Genomic DNA, 15,925 nt, shown 5'->3' with positions numbered 1-15,925 from the left:
TAAAACCGTGCCTCTATACTAGTGGTTTTCAACCTGTGGTCCGCAGACCCCTGGGAGTCCACAGACTATGTCTAAGGGGCCCACAAAAGATGACTATGATCAATCAGAAGTATGTGAATAACCACACTTACAATTCAAAGGGGTCTGCACTTCCATTCAAAACTTCCATAGCGGTCTCTACCGCCATTCTAAATGTAGGGGTTCACAAATGAAAAAAGTTGAAAACCACTGATCTGTACAGTCACTTTCTTATCCCCATGGAATACTGGGGGGAAGAGAGATAAGCATTTAGATGCATTTAACTGACTTTGGGGTTGTGTTAGATGAGGATGACTATTTGTGGCTGCTGACTGTAAATTCATGTGAGAATGCTCAGTACTTTACTGGCAAGTTCCTTCCTGAGGAAAGTTAGTACATTTGTGTGAGAAGTGTGTGTTTGTAGTGCTTCACTTGTTTGAGGCTTGGAAAAGGAATGTTTTTACTGTAGAAATGGAGCATCTGTTTGCAGGTGGTTCCCTTCGTAGATCTAGGAGTTTTGCTTTTCCTTCTTGCATGGAATTGGGTAGCTCTGTCCCAAAGGATGCTCTTCTGTACACTCATCTTTCAAGCCAGATGAGAACTTGGGTAAAACTGCTATTAATTTTATAAATTGATAGGAAAATGTACTTTAATTTCCCAGGAGGAGTTTTTACATTAGTGGTTCTCTTCCAGTCCCAAAATGGAGACTTTCACAAGCTGGGGCTTAGAGGTTTTTTCCAATTTTGAAGACCTGCTGATCTCTTACTGCTGCAATTGCTCTCTTGAACTCTAGTTCCAATTAATCTTCTTTAAAAAAAAAAAAAAAGAAATTAAAAGTGTCTATTTTCAGAAATGCCAGTGTTTGCTCATCAGTGAACTAAAGTATCATTACACCAGGAGTGTTGTGACACTGGCTGTGTTTAGTGCACAGCAGATCAGGGAGGGGGCAGGCAGCACAGTAACAGATAGGGAAGAAGCAGAAGGCATGGTGGGAGATCAGGCAGGGAACAGAGGGTGGGACAGAAACCAGAGCAGCGATCTGGCTGGGGAATGGGATCAGAGTGGCGCTCAGGCAGGGTACAGAGCTAATTTGTGGTATGCATACTCCATGGCAAATCCATGCTCTTTTTCTGTGTAAGTAATGCCCAGCCCTCATGAAAGGCTGCTTGACTCCCAAAGGGTAAGGGAGAATTTTTTTGGGGGGGGAATCCCTTTCAGTAAACACATAGCCAGAAACCACCTACAGATATGCCTGTTTTCACTTGCGGACCTCTGAAAATAACCACTCCTACTTGCAGAGCCTCGAGTTCAGTATACACATAGTGTTATGGCCCCAACTGGGTCCATCTGTGTGTGGTATGATCAGGGTGATCCAGTTATTTATATGTAGCATATGACATGTTATGCAGTTGACTGCCTCATGACTTCAATTCTACCCTTGCTTCACTTTCCTGTGGCAGCAGAGATAACTGGCCTCTTTTCCTCATTGAAAGTTATAGCATATGTTTGGGGCCTGTAAATCTAAGAGGTTCCCCCCCTAAGGTAGGACACCTTATGACTGTAAGCAGGCTTTTAACACCTTCCTTTGCCTCCTAGGGGGTTCAGTGCCTGTGACCAGTAGCAGTACTTCCTCGTTCTCTGTTCCTTCTGGAGGATTTATGGGATTAGATAAATTCAAGAAGCCGGAAGGAAGCTGGGACTGTGACATCTGCTTGGTACAAAACAAAGCAGAGGCCACAAAGTGTGTAGCTTGTGAGAGTGCAAAACCAGGTACCAAAGCTGAGCTCAAAGGTAATACTTGATGAAGTAAAGTAGTCACATTTTCTAGATTTTTTTTCCTGACAAATTTGCTTGAATCCTGTCTAGAAAAATTATTGAAACAAGGTAACTCTTGTAAACTTCTACAGGCTACCCCAGAATTAAGTGTGGGCATGTGTTTTATATAAAACAAAGGCACCTTGTGTTAGGGCTCAAAATGGTGCCTTTGTGTCTAAGTGAAGATCACTTATCTGGGGAGGAAGGAATATAATCCTGTTCTTACAGTATACAGTAACACAGAACTGGTCATTTGGAGCATATACAAAAATGGAGAACTGCTAAATGACTTCTCTGATCTTGCTGGGGGGGGGAGGGGTAGAGGATTGCCACCCCCAGAAAGGGCTTTGAATTCTAAATTGCTGACCATGGACAAACAAGGAGACAATTCTAGTAAGATAATTGGATACAGTTAACATAGTTGAAGGTTAGAACTGGTTGTAGATGAGGACTCGCATGTTCTTTGCATTATGAATACAAGATATTCTTCCTTTCTGCAGGTTTTGATACTGCAGCCGTGTCCTCAGCTGTTACTGACCCATCATTTACATTTGGTATTCAGACGTCGTCCTCAGAGTCTTTGCAGACGTTAGGAAGCACAGGAGGTTTTAAGCTCGGAGAGCAGGGGGGTTTCAAGTTTGGCATTGCATCAGAAGTGGGATCCTCAAGCATTGTAACAGGGGGGTTTAAGTTTCCTAAAACTTCAGGGGACTTCACATTTGGAGTTTCTTCTTCAGACTCTAAATCAGAGGAGAGTAAAAAAGACAGTAAGAGTAACAACAACAATTTTACCTTTGGACTTCCCTCGGGTACAAGCAATCCATCTACTTCAGCTTTTCAGTTTGGGACGTCAGCCCTGGGACAGCAGGAAAAGGACGAGCCGACCTTAGGAGGTTTCAGTTTCGGCACAAGTTCCACTGCCTCCTTAGCTCCAGCTGAGAATAAAACTGGAGCAAGTGGCTTCGGTTTTGGAACCAAGGAGGACAAAGACGTTGCAGCAACTCCCTTTGCATTTAAGAAATCGGATGAGAAAAAAGATGAGAGTCCTTCTACAAAGGGAGGCTTCTCTTTTGGCAATGTGGAGTCTGTACCTGCACCTGCCTCACAGTTTGTTTTGGGAAGGACAGAAGAGAAGCCAGACTCTGTCACCTCCACTGTTCCTTCATTAGTGTTTGGGAAGAAAGTGGAGAATGAGGAAACCAAGGCACAACCCATGTTTTCGTTTGGAAAGTCTGAGCAAACCAAAGAAGAGAGTACAGCGAAACCCACTTTCAGTTTTAGTTTGGCAAAGCCAGCAGAGAAGGAAACTGAACAAACAAAGCCAACATTTGCATTTGGGGCACAAGCCAGTACTGCAGGTAAGAAGACATTCTCTTTAGTTGTTTGCTCAAATCTGTGAGGTAACACATTTTATAAGTCTGTGCAGCCAAAATTAATATTTTTGACTAGTTTTGTGTGTCAGAGCTTTGAAAGCTGTGTTTGTTCCATTAGGGGGCATTTATTCTTCTGGGTCTTGGGAGGGTAAATGAATTATATTACCACTCCTCTCTAGATTTCAATGGAGTTGAACACTTGTTTTAAAACAGTGTGCAGTATTTCTTGGTCATAATAAACATTCTTTTAGGCCTTGTCAAAACACAAAAGTTGCATGACATCAATCCTGGTTTAATTAATTATTTGCATAAAGGGAAAGGGAAGAATAAACTATAAATTGCATTCAAGCTCTGCAGACTGTCTCGCTGTAATTGCACCCCTCAGTGCAGTAATCAAACGTGTAAGATTTATATGTTGACTAGGCTTTAGTGTTGTGCAGTAGTCTAGGTAGTGGGTAAGGTCTCCACCTACTGAGAGACTGAAGAAGAATATGGGAACTTTGTGACAGCACTAACAAAGGTTTCAGTGGTTAGCTTTCATTTGTCAGCATTTTTAAAGCCCACTTTTTTCTTGGATTCTAGCAAAGAATTCTGTCAGTAGCCCCAGACAGAAAAAAAAATGTTTTTTAATTAGGCTCTTGCACAGAATAGTGCTGTTTTGAATCTCTATGGCAGGGTCATTAGTGAACAAACAGTATGTGGATAGTCATGTTTTTTCAGAGTTCTGTCACTGGAATGCCATGGTAAGTATTTACAGAGCTGTGTTCATTTCCAGTGTGTTAGTATCTGTTAGGAGTCTTTCTTGGCCATTCTGTCAGGGTCAGGAGGTGTTGGTTGTAGCTATATTGGTCTAAGGACATAGGCAGACAAGGTTCTTTGGATAGATGTGCTAACTTCTATTAGACCAACTAAATAGTTGGAAAAATTCTTTGTAAGTTTTTGGGCACAAATATCTTTCTTCAGGCAGAAGGAGTCTGCTGGTGTTTTGTGTTCTCCTGGATGGGATAGAAGCCAAGATGCAAAATGTAGGTCTGATCCTCACTGCCGTGCATTTGGATTTTCACAGAGGCAATGGGAGACAATACCTACCTGTCTCGCACCTTTTGTCTCCCGTGGCCTCTAACCCTCACTGCCCCACATTTGCATTTTCATAGACCTGCATTTTGCATATTGGCTTCTGTCCCATTCAGGAGAACACACAACACCAGAAGACTCTCCCTGTGCCTCAAGAGAAGGTTGTTTGTGCCCACAAACTTGCAAAGTACAATTTGTCCATTCTGTACTATTCTAGTTGTAAAGATCTGAGGCAAGATAGCAAAAAGAAAACTTAGTTAAGTTTGTTAAATTTTAGTTAAGCTGGCTAAACTACAAATTCAACTAAAATTTAGTTACATTATAAGGGACCTCCTGAGGTCCCCTCCAACACTAATTTTCTGTGATTCTAAGTGATCTTCACAGTGGTACAGTCTCTGTTCCTTAAGCATGGGGTAGATGAAACAAAGGCCTAAATATTAGAAAAATGGAAATTAGAGGAATTGAGATTGAATGCACACAGCTTAAGGGACAGGTTTTAACCTGACCAGAAACTGCTTCTAAAAAGTGGGCTTGTATCCACACTGTAAATTCACAATTTAGTGCTCTTAAAGTAAGTAAAGAAAATTTAGGAGAATTTAGACTTGAGTTTGTTTGTTTTTAGAAGAGTCTGAATACACACATTTAATTAAATACACACATATGGGTACTTCTACCACATCATTTTGAATAGGGGTGCACCAATTTTGGGGGCCATCCCAATAGCTGATATTTAAGGAGGCATATCAGTAGATACCGATCCAATTTCTGATACAGCTGCCTCCAGCTGGTAAGTCTGGTGTGATGGAAGGGGAGTGGGGAGGGAAGGGGCATGGGGGGGGGCAGATCAACGCCTCCCACGGTGAGGAAGGGGGCAGGGGAAAGGCTCTGCCCAGGCAGGGGGGGTGGGGACGATTCCTGCAGCTTGCACCCGGGGAGGGTGCACCGGGCAGCTGGTGGTGGTGGTGCTGGCAGTATAGCAGCAGCAAAATTTGGGGTGGATACAGCATCTTCCCAGCATTGCCAGCGCCTGCTCCAAGCCCAGACCCTGTGAGAAGAGCCCTGTGCAGCACCGGCTGCAGCCTGCCCCTCCTCGTGCAGATCTGGGGGGCACATGTGCTCCTTGCAACAGTGGGAGCTGTGGCTCCGCTCCCCCGCCCCACTTAGGCAGCACCAGCCCCTGCCTCCTCCCTCACCACAGGGGTCCTTGATCTGCCTGCTCCCCCCCCCTCCCCCAAGTCCCTTCCCTCCCTCCTCTCCTTCCACCACACCAGACTTACCCAGTTCGGGGGCAGCTCTCCATGCTTCTGGCTCTGCTTCTCGCTGCCTGAGTGCTGTGCTGCAGCTGTGCGCAGCACGGGCATTTATTTGCCCCATCGGGCCAATATCCGATACAGCCAGTTTTCTTTATGTTGGTACCGATCCGATATCAGACCAATGTGTCTGTGCACCTCTAATTTTGAACTATTTTCCAAACATCTCAGATGCTAATTAATAAATTTCTTAAAATCTCAGTCTGAGGACAGGCAGGGCAGGGGGGTACCTTCAGTTCTGCGGAAGTAGACATTTTCAGTCTATCTGCAGGCTCCCAGTTTTGTGAGTTTTGTCTGACTTGTGGTTGAAAGAGCAAGACTTTCTCAGAGCAAGAAATGATATTTTTTGGAACGAATAATATATCTGAATCAGTTTCTCTCTTGCAAAGTAGGATCCATTTAGCTTAACTAGAAAGCTCTTGGGGTTTTTGCACCACTAATGCCTGAAGTGTGTTGGCCAGCTGTTCCAAGAGACAGCAAAGTACTTGTGCGTATGTTATACTAGTTCAGATCTTCATAGCTAATCCTTTTTATCTTTGAAAGCTACAACTAGACTCAGTCTGGAGTCTTTCCTCTCCTTCACAGCTCCCTTCCACCCCCGCATCAGTGTTCTTCCTGGGAAAGAAAGATCAGTAGGTGTGCCCCTTTTGGTTTACATAAGTGCTGCAGGAGCCTTGATAATCAGCGGTCATTCAGCATGGTGCTTGTTTTCAGATGGTGCAGTGTATGTAATGGTATCATGCTCTTGAAAATTGCCTACTGTAATTGAAGTAGTTTTAATTGCTTCCTCTCCCCAGATCAAGGAGCAGCAAAGCCAACTTTCAGTTTCTTAAGTTCTGGTTCCTCCAGTACAGCTGTACCAAGCACTTCAGCAAACAGCACCAGTGTGTTCGGAAGCTCCACCTCTGCCTCGAATCCACCACCAGTTCCCACTCCCTTTGTGTTTGGACAAGCCAGCAACACTGTGAGCAACTCTGCTTTTGGCAGTTCTGCAGAGTCTACTGCATCGCAGTCATTTGGGTTCTCTCAAGAAAACAAGCCAGCAACATCCTCCAGCACAGGGGCAGCTGTTGCTCCATTTGTCTTTGGTTCAGGAGCTAGCAGTAACAATACAGCAAACCCTGGTTTTGCCTTTGGAGCCACAACTACATCAAGCTCTACAGGTATATTTAAAATGGTGATCTTAGTTTTGCTACTGCTAGTACATATAGGACCAAGAAAACGTATACATCCATCAGTATTTTACTGTGGAGAACATGTGCAAACAAAATACCTGTACTGAGTGCATGCAATGTTATGCATTATTGCTGTTAACAAATGCATGAATATAAATATTACTTACTGGGGCTGTTTTGCTACAGGTGTCGGAGGGAAAAGTCACAAATAGAGTGGAAAAGGTGAACAGATATGGGTGCCTTGTATTAAACAACACAGTCCCCATTTGTAGCTTTTAGTTCCCATAGCTATACCTCTACTTACAGGATAAGACAGAAGCTAGATGCAAAGAAGAAATGCAAAACTCTAGAACTCGTGGTTCAGAGATGATACCTTTTATTAGACAACAAAGAATCCGCAAAAAAATTACCTTTTTTTGCAAAATTTCAGGCACACATGCCCTTCCTCAGGCTCAGGGAAAATTAAAGAGGGTAAAAAGCCCCCATAGGTAGAAAATAAACTTCATTTTTGCACAGAGGAAGCACAAAGGCAGAAGTCTGTTCCTCTGGGTACATGTGTCTCTGAGAGTTGTTGCTCTTAGATGTGCAGATAAGGCAGGAAGGTGTAGAAATCTTTCTTGTTGTTCAGCAATGATGTTTAAATCTAAAACAGTTTAAATGTAGCTAGATGCAGTTATTGATGAATACTGTTCTACCAGGGCCAGTTTTTGAAAACCAAACCTAACTTTTCAAAGCGTTTTAAACATGAAGGGGCAAACCAAAAAGTCCTGGAAGAAAGTAAGGCCCCTCTCACTACACAGACACAGGCCTGCTGCTTTGTTGCCACATCAATGTTGCAGAGCCCTTTCTCAGTTTGCTACCTCAGCTGTTTGGATCTGGTCTACAGCACTCCAGGTTCTCTAAGGAATGATTCCTTTGTTTGCCACCTTTTACCCTTTCCTACATAAACATGCCAAGGGTTGGGAAGATTTCCTTAAAAGTGTAGTAGTCTTCCTGACCACAGTGCGGCCTTTTTCATTGGCACGTAATTTGCACGCTAGCTCCAAACACAACACACCAGTGTTACTGCTGCCCTTCTTGTGGCCTCCTCTTAAGAAGAGATTTTTTTTCTCCTGAATTAATGAGTTATGGCTAGTGGCTCTATTTGTGTATTCCACTCATTCAGTGCAGGTTTAAGAGTGAAGTCCAATCCTGGTCTTATCCTAAATATGTCATCTTATTTGTGTGGGAATACAGCTTGAACTTGCTGAGAAGCTTTGCCTTGTACCTTCAGCATTTGCACTGTTAAAGTAGGGATCTGATTGAGCAAATGCAGAATTAAACTTACTCAGTGATTTAGTTTGCTACATTTCCTTGCTAAGAGAGAGGATTTAAATTTATCTGGTTGTCTTGCTCTGAGGAGCTGAATTGAAGAACCCTTTTCTACCTGAAGCAGTAGTTCAGAGAGTGGACCTGGAATTACCATCTGAAGACTTTCATGCTTTTAAAAAGAGCAATAAAAGTTTAAGTCCTAATTCTGAATTATATCTTTCTTCCCAGTTTGTTACTTCAGTCAGTCAGGCTTGAAAAATTTGATTGAGAGAGCAATGACATCAGGAATCTTTATAATATATTAAGCAACTTACCTTCCAAATTTAGAAATCCAAAATGCAGCAGAACACTCTTTTCTTCCTAAACTTAAGTGCTGGGACATTCTAGGTTACAAGACGGTAGTTCATAATATGTTGTGACTGCTGCCTGATGTTAAAATGAGGAAAGTGGTACCTTCTTACTCAGCAAATGCGCTCTCTTTCATTGTTGCATCTGCTTATGCTGGTCATGTGTTTCCATTACGTTTTACTTCTGTATGCCTGCAGAGCCAAGGTAAGGGGAACTAAAAAGGGGCAGAATTGTTTGACTGAACTGCACTCTTTAGGCAGTCGGTAGGGATCGCCCAGGTGCAACTAAGAGCCAGTCTGACTTGTAGAACTTCAGTTACTGGTGGGTAATAGCTGCAAATAGGAGGAATCTGGTTAGACTCCTTCGATTTCCAGGTTGATCGAGCATGCAGGACTGGCAGTCCATGGGGGGGACGACTCAACAAGCACACTTGGTGTGGAATCATTCAGGTGACAAACTTGAGCCCTGTTCCCATTTTAGAACTGCAAGGAGAACCACACATCAAGAAATCTGACAAAAATAGTGGCACAAAGAAGCTGTACTTCTTCTGTGGTAAAAGTAGGCTTGGCAGAATTCGATTTTTTTTTTTTTTTTAATAATTTCAACAGCTAAAATCTATGTTTATTTTTAAGCATTTATTTCAATTTTTATTTATTTAAAATTTTCAGGATTGCATGAAATCAGAGGTGTGAGGGCATGTGCGCAGACACCTGCTTTCTCCTCCGCTTTCTCCTGGGTTAGCCCATTTCCCTGCCCCCGTGCACAGCACCACTGAGCTCAGCACCCGCTTTCCTTCTGTCCCACAGTGGTCACACCCACCCTTTCCTGCTCCATACCTCCCCCTCAAGGAAACATCAGGCTGGGGTGGGGACATACACACAGATACAGTGGCCACCCCCACCCCCTCTCCTCCACCTGTAGCTGCTGTTCAGCAAGAGCCTGTCTGGATACTGCAGCAGCAGCCTATTCTTCCGTTCTCTTTCTATAAATTTCACCTGGTAACGATGGAAATATTTTTTGAGAGTTTGAGTGAGGTGAAATTTACTGATGAAAAATCGAATTGCGCCAAGCAGAAATGTAAGGAACTCTTATGTGCAAATCGGGTTCCCATTGATGGTATTTGCTTGTAGAATGTGAAAGTAAAACTAATTTGAAATTGAGATTAGATGGTGGTGGGAGTGACTGTGGTGTGAACATACAGGATGCATGTAGCATTCTGTAGGCCAGGCCTTTCTTGGTCTGCTATTCAGTGCCATGTAAACCAGCATAGCCTGTTCTATGATTGGGTTGCCAGCAGCTAAACCAGTGCCCACACCTGGGCTTGCCTTGACACCCAGCAGGATTAAAAACAAGACCTCGCAGATGAGCTCCCTTTGAGCCAACAGCCATCCATACATGGAGAGAAGATGGGTGCTATCAGGGCACTTCGCCTGAAGAATCACTAATGATGCAACAACATCTAAAGTGCCTCAGCGTTTGCAGTGGCCTTGGGACTGATTTGACCTGAGTGTTGTGCAGGTGTTCGGGTTATAAGTGAATGTTCTGAGAGGCAGTTGTTTCTAATGTGCCATGTGGCTTTCCTCATCACTTACATATATAATAGTATATACTTCACTTTTCTCCTGTGAGGGAGCTAACATTTTCTATTTATGCACTCTGCTGAAGGGTGTATCTAAGCCACCTCAGATTTCTTTTGAGAATAAATGTGCCATTCATTTAACAACTGTGATAATGTTAGGCTCCAGAAACAAAAGCCTCCTTGTTTCTCTCAAGCAGGTTTGTCCCTGTGAAGCTCACTATTGTACTCAAATTTCTGTTCTGCTTTGCTTTTTCTAGGTTCCACCTCTTCATTTGTATTTGGCTCCGGGTCTTCAGCACCTGCTGCTGGTCCAGCATTTGGTGTCAGCCAGACACCAGCATTTGGTCAGAGTCAAGGCTCCAGCCAGCCAAATGCTCCAACCTTTGGATCCTTATCATCAACCTCTTTATTTTCAGCTGGCTCTCAGCCTGCTGCTCCAGCCTTTGGGTCTGGATCAAGTAGTAGTCAAGCTCCTGCATTTGGACAGCAAGCAAATCAACAGCCTGGCTTTGGCTCTGGTACACCCAATTCTGGTGAGTACAGAATGTCTGCCCTTTGCTTGTCGAAATCATAGAGATGTTTCAAGGAACAAGCTCTCCTTTCAACATTCAGTAAAGAAGGCTGCATGGGGCTTGCGGCCAGCTTTCAGATAAACCCCTTTTTCCCTTAAATGTTTAGTTTCCTTTTGCAAAAAGTGCATGTAGCATCCATTAACAGATTTATTGAGTAATCATTAACAGATTTATTGAGTAATCTGTCTTTGTTTTTGGCAGAAACTGCATAAAAATTCATTAAGATGTAATAATGTGGCAGGCACATCATTAGGGACCTACTGAATTCTTGGTGGAAGTGGAATGCACTGTGGCCCCTTTAATCTTGCAGGTTCCCCTGCACTCCCACCCTGCTGACTGGTGGAGGGGCTCTGCTTCTGAGGTTCACATGGGGGAACATGCAAGATTAAAGGAGTTGCTGCGCACTCTGCTTCCACTGTGAATTTGGTAGGTCCCTACACATCATCAAGTAGCTTAATCTCTTTCAGGAATGTTAGTGTTGTAACCAAAGTTAAATTCAAACCACAAGCCAGCTATTTCTGAGTTTTGTGAACGCTTGCACATTGGATATTATGGTTTAAGACAGTGTTTCTCAACCCATGGCTCACAAGACTATATGAAACAATTGCGAACAAACTTTAAAAATGGATTCTCCTTTAAAGGAAAAAAATGTGGAAAACTGGTGGCTTTTCCCTTGCAGGCTGACAGTTTCAGCCTGCAAAGGGCTGCTTAGGGCCTCCCATACTCCACACACTGGGAGGGCTGGGGGGCAGGATACTGGTTCTGGACTGGCCATCAGTGTTTACAAATGGGTCCTGGTACAAAAAAGGTTGAAAACCACTGGTCTAAGAGACTGGATGGGCAAACAGTTGCACTGTTGTGAGCAGCTAGTGCATCCTTTAGTGGTAACAGTTTCATCTGCCTGCTCCTGTTCCATTGTAAAGCTAAACCATGGTAACAACCCTGTTTCTTTCCATGGTAAGCTGCCCTAGGTTAACTCCCACTTGAGGATAGGAATGCACAAGCGAAGGCACTTACTGTGGATTCAGTTAAACCAGTGGTTCTCAACCTTTTTAGACTGAAGGCACCCCTCCATAGCTGTCTTGAATTTGGCAGCACTTCAGTTGAGGACATCTGTTGTTCTGACTCAGTGTATTTCAGTGGTACACATGCTAGGTACTACTGTTACAGCCAGATGGCGCTCTCCCATGCACATTGTGCAGAGTCCAATTGAAAAGCAGCTGCAGCTGGAGCACATGCTCCTATTGCTGCCCTGCCCTACCCTACAGTTCCTCCCAGAAACAGAGACATGCCTGTCCCCTGTGCAGGGCTGGATGATGAAGGGCTGCAGTAAGGGCGCATGCTTCTGCCTGTTTTAGGCTTATCAGGTGACCATGATGCAGGCTGGAATCCATACTTATGCTGCAGCTGCCTCCTAAGGTAGCTCTGCAGGAGGTGCGTTGTGTGGTTGTGGTGACTACCTGGTTGTGGTGACACAACCCAGTGTGGCATCCCTGCAAGTCTTGTGGCACCCCATTTGAGAACCTCTGAGTTAAACTCTGACACATACTCACTTTATGTACCACACTGTAATTACTTTCTCAGTCTATGCCATCTAAATAAGGCTTGGTATGCATCAGGATCCTCTGCTGCCTTCATCATTTTTTTGTTTGATTATGGAAGCCTAAGTAATAATCAGAAAATTATGCACATTTGCCATTAAAGGTAAAATAAATAAATAAATAAAAAATAACTCTTCTTCCTTGTAATACAGAAAGCCTCATTTTAAATGAGGGGTGAACACAGGAAGTTTATATAGATAATAAATATCACCCAGAAAAATAAGTGACATCTCTCAGTAATAATCAGTTAAGTCTGGTTATACATGGAAAGATATTAAGTTAATAACTCATCCATTATACCGTCTTGGATCTGGAGGCATTTTGAAGACCAGAGTTTTCTGATTTTTCCTTGTCTGTGCAATTTAAAAAAAAAAAATAGTGTGCTTAAATGCCAACCAGGTGATGACTCCACTGTGTTGGGTGTAGTACAAACACAATGATCCTCAAAGCCTTCAGGACTATACATTTTACAGAACTGATGATACTGATGGTACACGAGTGCTTAAATACCACAGCTCTATCACTCAGTTTGTCATTTCAGATTTTATTTATAGCTAGGAAGTTTAACAGTGAACAGTTTTTTGAAGGGTATTTAAGGGAGAACTCCAATTTTCTTACCTTTTAATGCTGTAAATATATTAATTTGGACTCTAATTTTTTCATCTTCTTTGTATCATTGTTTGTTTTCTATTTATGTTGGATAAGAACAATACAAAAGTTTTGTTTAGCTCATTTCTCTTGTTCTTCTGCACTGACCCAGTGACTGCAAATTCTGCTAAGGGAGTGTTCAAATGCAAATCCAAACTTTCCAGAGAGGCGTATCCATGTGCTGCAGTGATACTTATGAGGGGGGAGGGTGAAGCCTAATTAATAATGAAAACATTTCTATTTAGAAGGACACTATGAGCTTGAAAACTACACAAATTTTAAAAAGAGCTGAGGGTAACATACAGGTAGCTTTAGACCACAATGCCCATTGCTGAATCTTTGTATTTTTTTATATAAAATCTAAAATGAAAAATGCACCAAAATATTAAGTCCTTTTGGTGCCTAAGGAGCCTAAAAGTGCTGTTAAATGGGTAAGAGCATGAATTTAAACACCAATAAAACTGTGGCTATTAACTTGAGGGGTTTAAATTAAGTGCAGTAAAAGGTTTAGAATGAGCACCAGCATTCTGGGCTTCAGTTGCATTGACTGAAGTCCCAGTGCTTGGTTAACAAAAGTCTGGCTGTGGTCCTTACTCAGGGAGGAACTTGGAGCAATTCAGTCTATGACAGCAAATGACCCTTGAACAGAATTCCTACTTCAGAAACCTCTGTGTGTGTAGATTAATGGTGCAGAACTAGATAAACAAACTATACCTGGTCTAAGTCGTTATGAACTTCAAGTGTAAGCCCTCAGTTTCCCTTTTGGGAAGGGCTGTCAGTTACTGAAAATGTGCAATGCTAAACCTGCTGACAAGGCCATTCCTTCTACACAACAGCAATGCTGCAGTAACTCTTAGTTTAGGAAGCCTTCTAGGAAACTGCCCCACTCGAGAGAGTGCACACGTACGTATTTATTTAAAGTAGGTCTTTTGGAATACCATTTTTACTGTCACTGCTCTGTAAACACATTGTCTGATTCTAAACTGGTATGTTACAATGGCAAAGTGGCATTTGTTTCATACTGGGGGAGCTAAATGGAGACTTTGACTGTTTTTAGGTTCGATATTCCAGTTTGGAAGTAATCCTAATTTCAACTTCGGAAATAGCAACCCGGGAGTATTTACCTTTGGTGCAAATCCCAGTGCACCAGCAGCACCAGCCCAACCCTCTGGCTCTTCAGGATTTTCATTTAACCAGCCTCCAACTTTTACAGTGGGGTAAGACTATTTTTAAAACAGACTAAAGGTAGGGAGGGGCTTGATTGTATGGATCCTAATCAAAATGTCATAGTTGCTAAAGAACCAGTGTTGGGCTTCAGCAGCTTTTAACTCACAAAACGGCTTTTATGTGAACATTAGGAATTCTGCTGAACATGCTGTACATACCTATGTACTTCAGCCTACATTTTAAAGTGATTTTTGGATGCCTGACCTCCCACTTCTCTCAAGTGGCTGTATTTTCAGAAAATGCTGAACAGGCAAGTTCAGAATAATGCAAGACTGATATGTGACTCAAAGGCTATATTCATGTTTGCACATAGCACATACTTTAGAGATTTGTTGCGTATCAACCATGTTCTATGTTATCTGCTTAATACAGTGAATGTGGTTATTCTTTTTTGTTTCTGGGAACCCTTCTCTGGCAATATATCTTATAGTTTGGTCCAGTATTCAGATAGCTATCTGAATACGTATTATTGCAGCAAATGACTGGACTGAACTGAACCTTGCAGCTACATCGTGCTAGAGTTTGATTACTTCTAACTTTTTTTAACAGGAGTAATGGGAAAAATGTTTTCTCTGCTTCGGGATCTTCAGTTTCTGGTCGGAAGATAAAGACTGCGGTTAGACGTAGAAAATAATTGTCAATGATTGTTACAGACAGCAACTTTCACAACAGCTGATGCCCTGCATTGTTCAATTGTTGGGATTGTACCTCATGCTGGGTTCAGCTGAAGTCAGATCTGCCTACAGAAATTTAAAACTCTGCTGTCTTTTCCCCCTATTTAGTTTTTTGGTAATAAGTAGAGTTGGCAACAGGGAGGTTCTCAAGCAAAACTATTTTAGAATCCAGCAGTTTCTTTATTCACTGACTTGGCATAGTCTGGCTATAGACATGAATATAGCCTGCACAGCGAATGGCTTTGTATAATACCTCTTCATCTGCACCACTATGTGCGCTCATCTGCGTTTACTGACGCCTCAAAATTGTAATTATATCAGTGAGGGATTCTGTATAGAGTAGAGAATGTTGATAATGAATGATTTCTATGCTGAGTTTGTGCTGGTGTATGTGTGAAGTGAGTGAGTTGGGTGTATTGTGCACTAAAATTTTCTGATAGAGGAAGACTGATTTAAAGGATGGTCCACGCTAAGGACTTGTTAGACCTGTAGTTCTCCATTTAATAATTATACGCTATTTCTATTCTTTCATTCTTACAGCCCTTTATCACCTGTCTCGCCTTTTTGTTATTTTATTATGGAACATGTGTAAATACAATTTTGTTTCTCTATGTACTTTTTTGGCATAACAAATCTGTGAACTTGAAATTTTAATTTTGTGTGTTATGGCAATTTTTGTTTAGTATTGTCTCAAATTTTATTATGTAAATTCCATTATTCAAAGTTGCCTAAATCCATTTAGAAAATCTTTAAAATTGGGAATTCTTAAAGTGAGTTTATTGGCTTTTCTGATCCATTTTTGTTTGGACCAAAAACCAGTATTGTACAAAGTATTAAGTATATATTTTTATATTTACTGAAATGGACTGTGGTGACTTTGGATAATAAGGAAAAGTTTAATATTAAAGCCATGTTTATTACAGTATAATTAACATGTTAAACCATGGGATAAATGCCATCAATAAAAATTATGAAATATTGGTTGTGGTAGTTTTAACTAACCTAAAGGCACACAGTGGAACCAGTGTATGCAAGCTGCACTGTTGCATGTTATCTGGAGGACATAACTCTTCTGCAGCATTTCTGCTTTTAACAGAAATGTTGAGTTAGTAAAAATAAATGTACGCCCTGGTACTTAATGATTTCCCCTAAACGTCTGTCCAGAGGGACTGTTAGCTGCTTGCCTACACACTTGCATAC

General features: G+C 42.1%; 1 protein-coding gene across 3 annotated transcripts in view; it reads left to right on the top strand.

Annotated features, from left to right (window-relative positions):
• NUP153 (nucleoporin 153) overlaps positions 1–15,705 on the top strand; it is a 71,831-nt gene extending 56,126 nt beyond the window's left edge. For all 3 annotated transcript variants that reach the window (XM_006261980.4, XM_019494872.2, XM_014611598.3), the window contains exons 17-22: positions 1,615–1,809; positions 2,334–3,191; positions 6,388–6,753; positions 10,261–10,536; positions 13,882–14,041; positions 14,601–15,705. In XM_006261980.4, coding sequence (XP_006262042.1) covers positions 1,615–1,809; positions 2,334–3,191; positions 6,388–6,753; positions 10,261–10,536; positions 13,882–14,041; positions 14,601–14,685 — 1,940 coding nt within the window. In that variant the 3' untranslated portion in view covers positions 14,686–15,705. The remainder of the gene's footprint in view (positions 1–1,614; positions 1,810–2,333; positions 3,192–6,387; positions 6,754–10,260; positions 10,537–13,881; positions 14,042–14,600) is intronic.
• The last annotated feature ends 220 nt before the right edge of the window (positions 15,706–15,925 follow it).

Source organism: Alligator mississippiensis, chromosome 3 (assembly GCF_030867095.1).
Source record: "Alligator mississippiensis isolate rAllMis1 chromosome 3, rAllMis1, whole genome shotgun sequence".
Lineage (NCBI taxonomy): Eukaryota > Metazoa > Chordata > Crocodylia > Alligatoridae > Alligator > Alligator mississippiensis.
The sequence above is the reverse complement of the archived record's forward strand: the minus strand, read 5'-3'. Positions and strand labels throughout refer to the sequence as shown.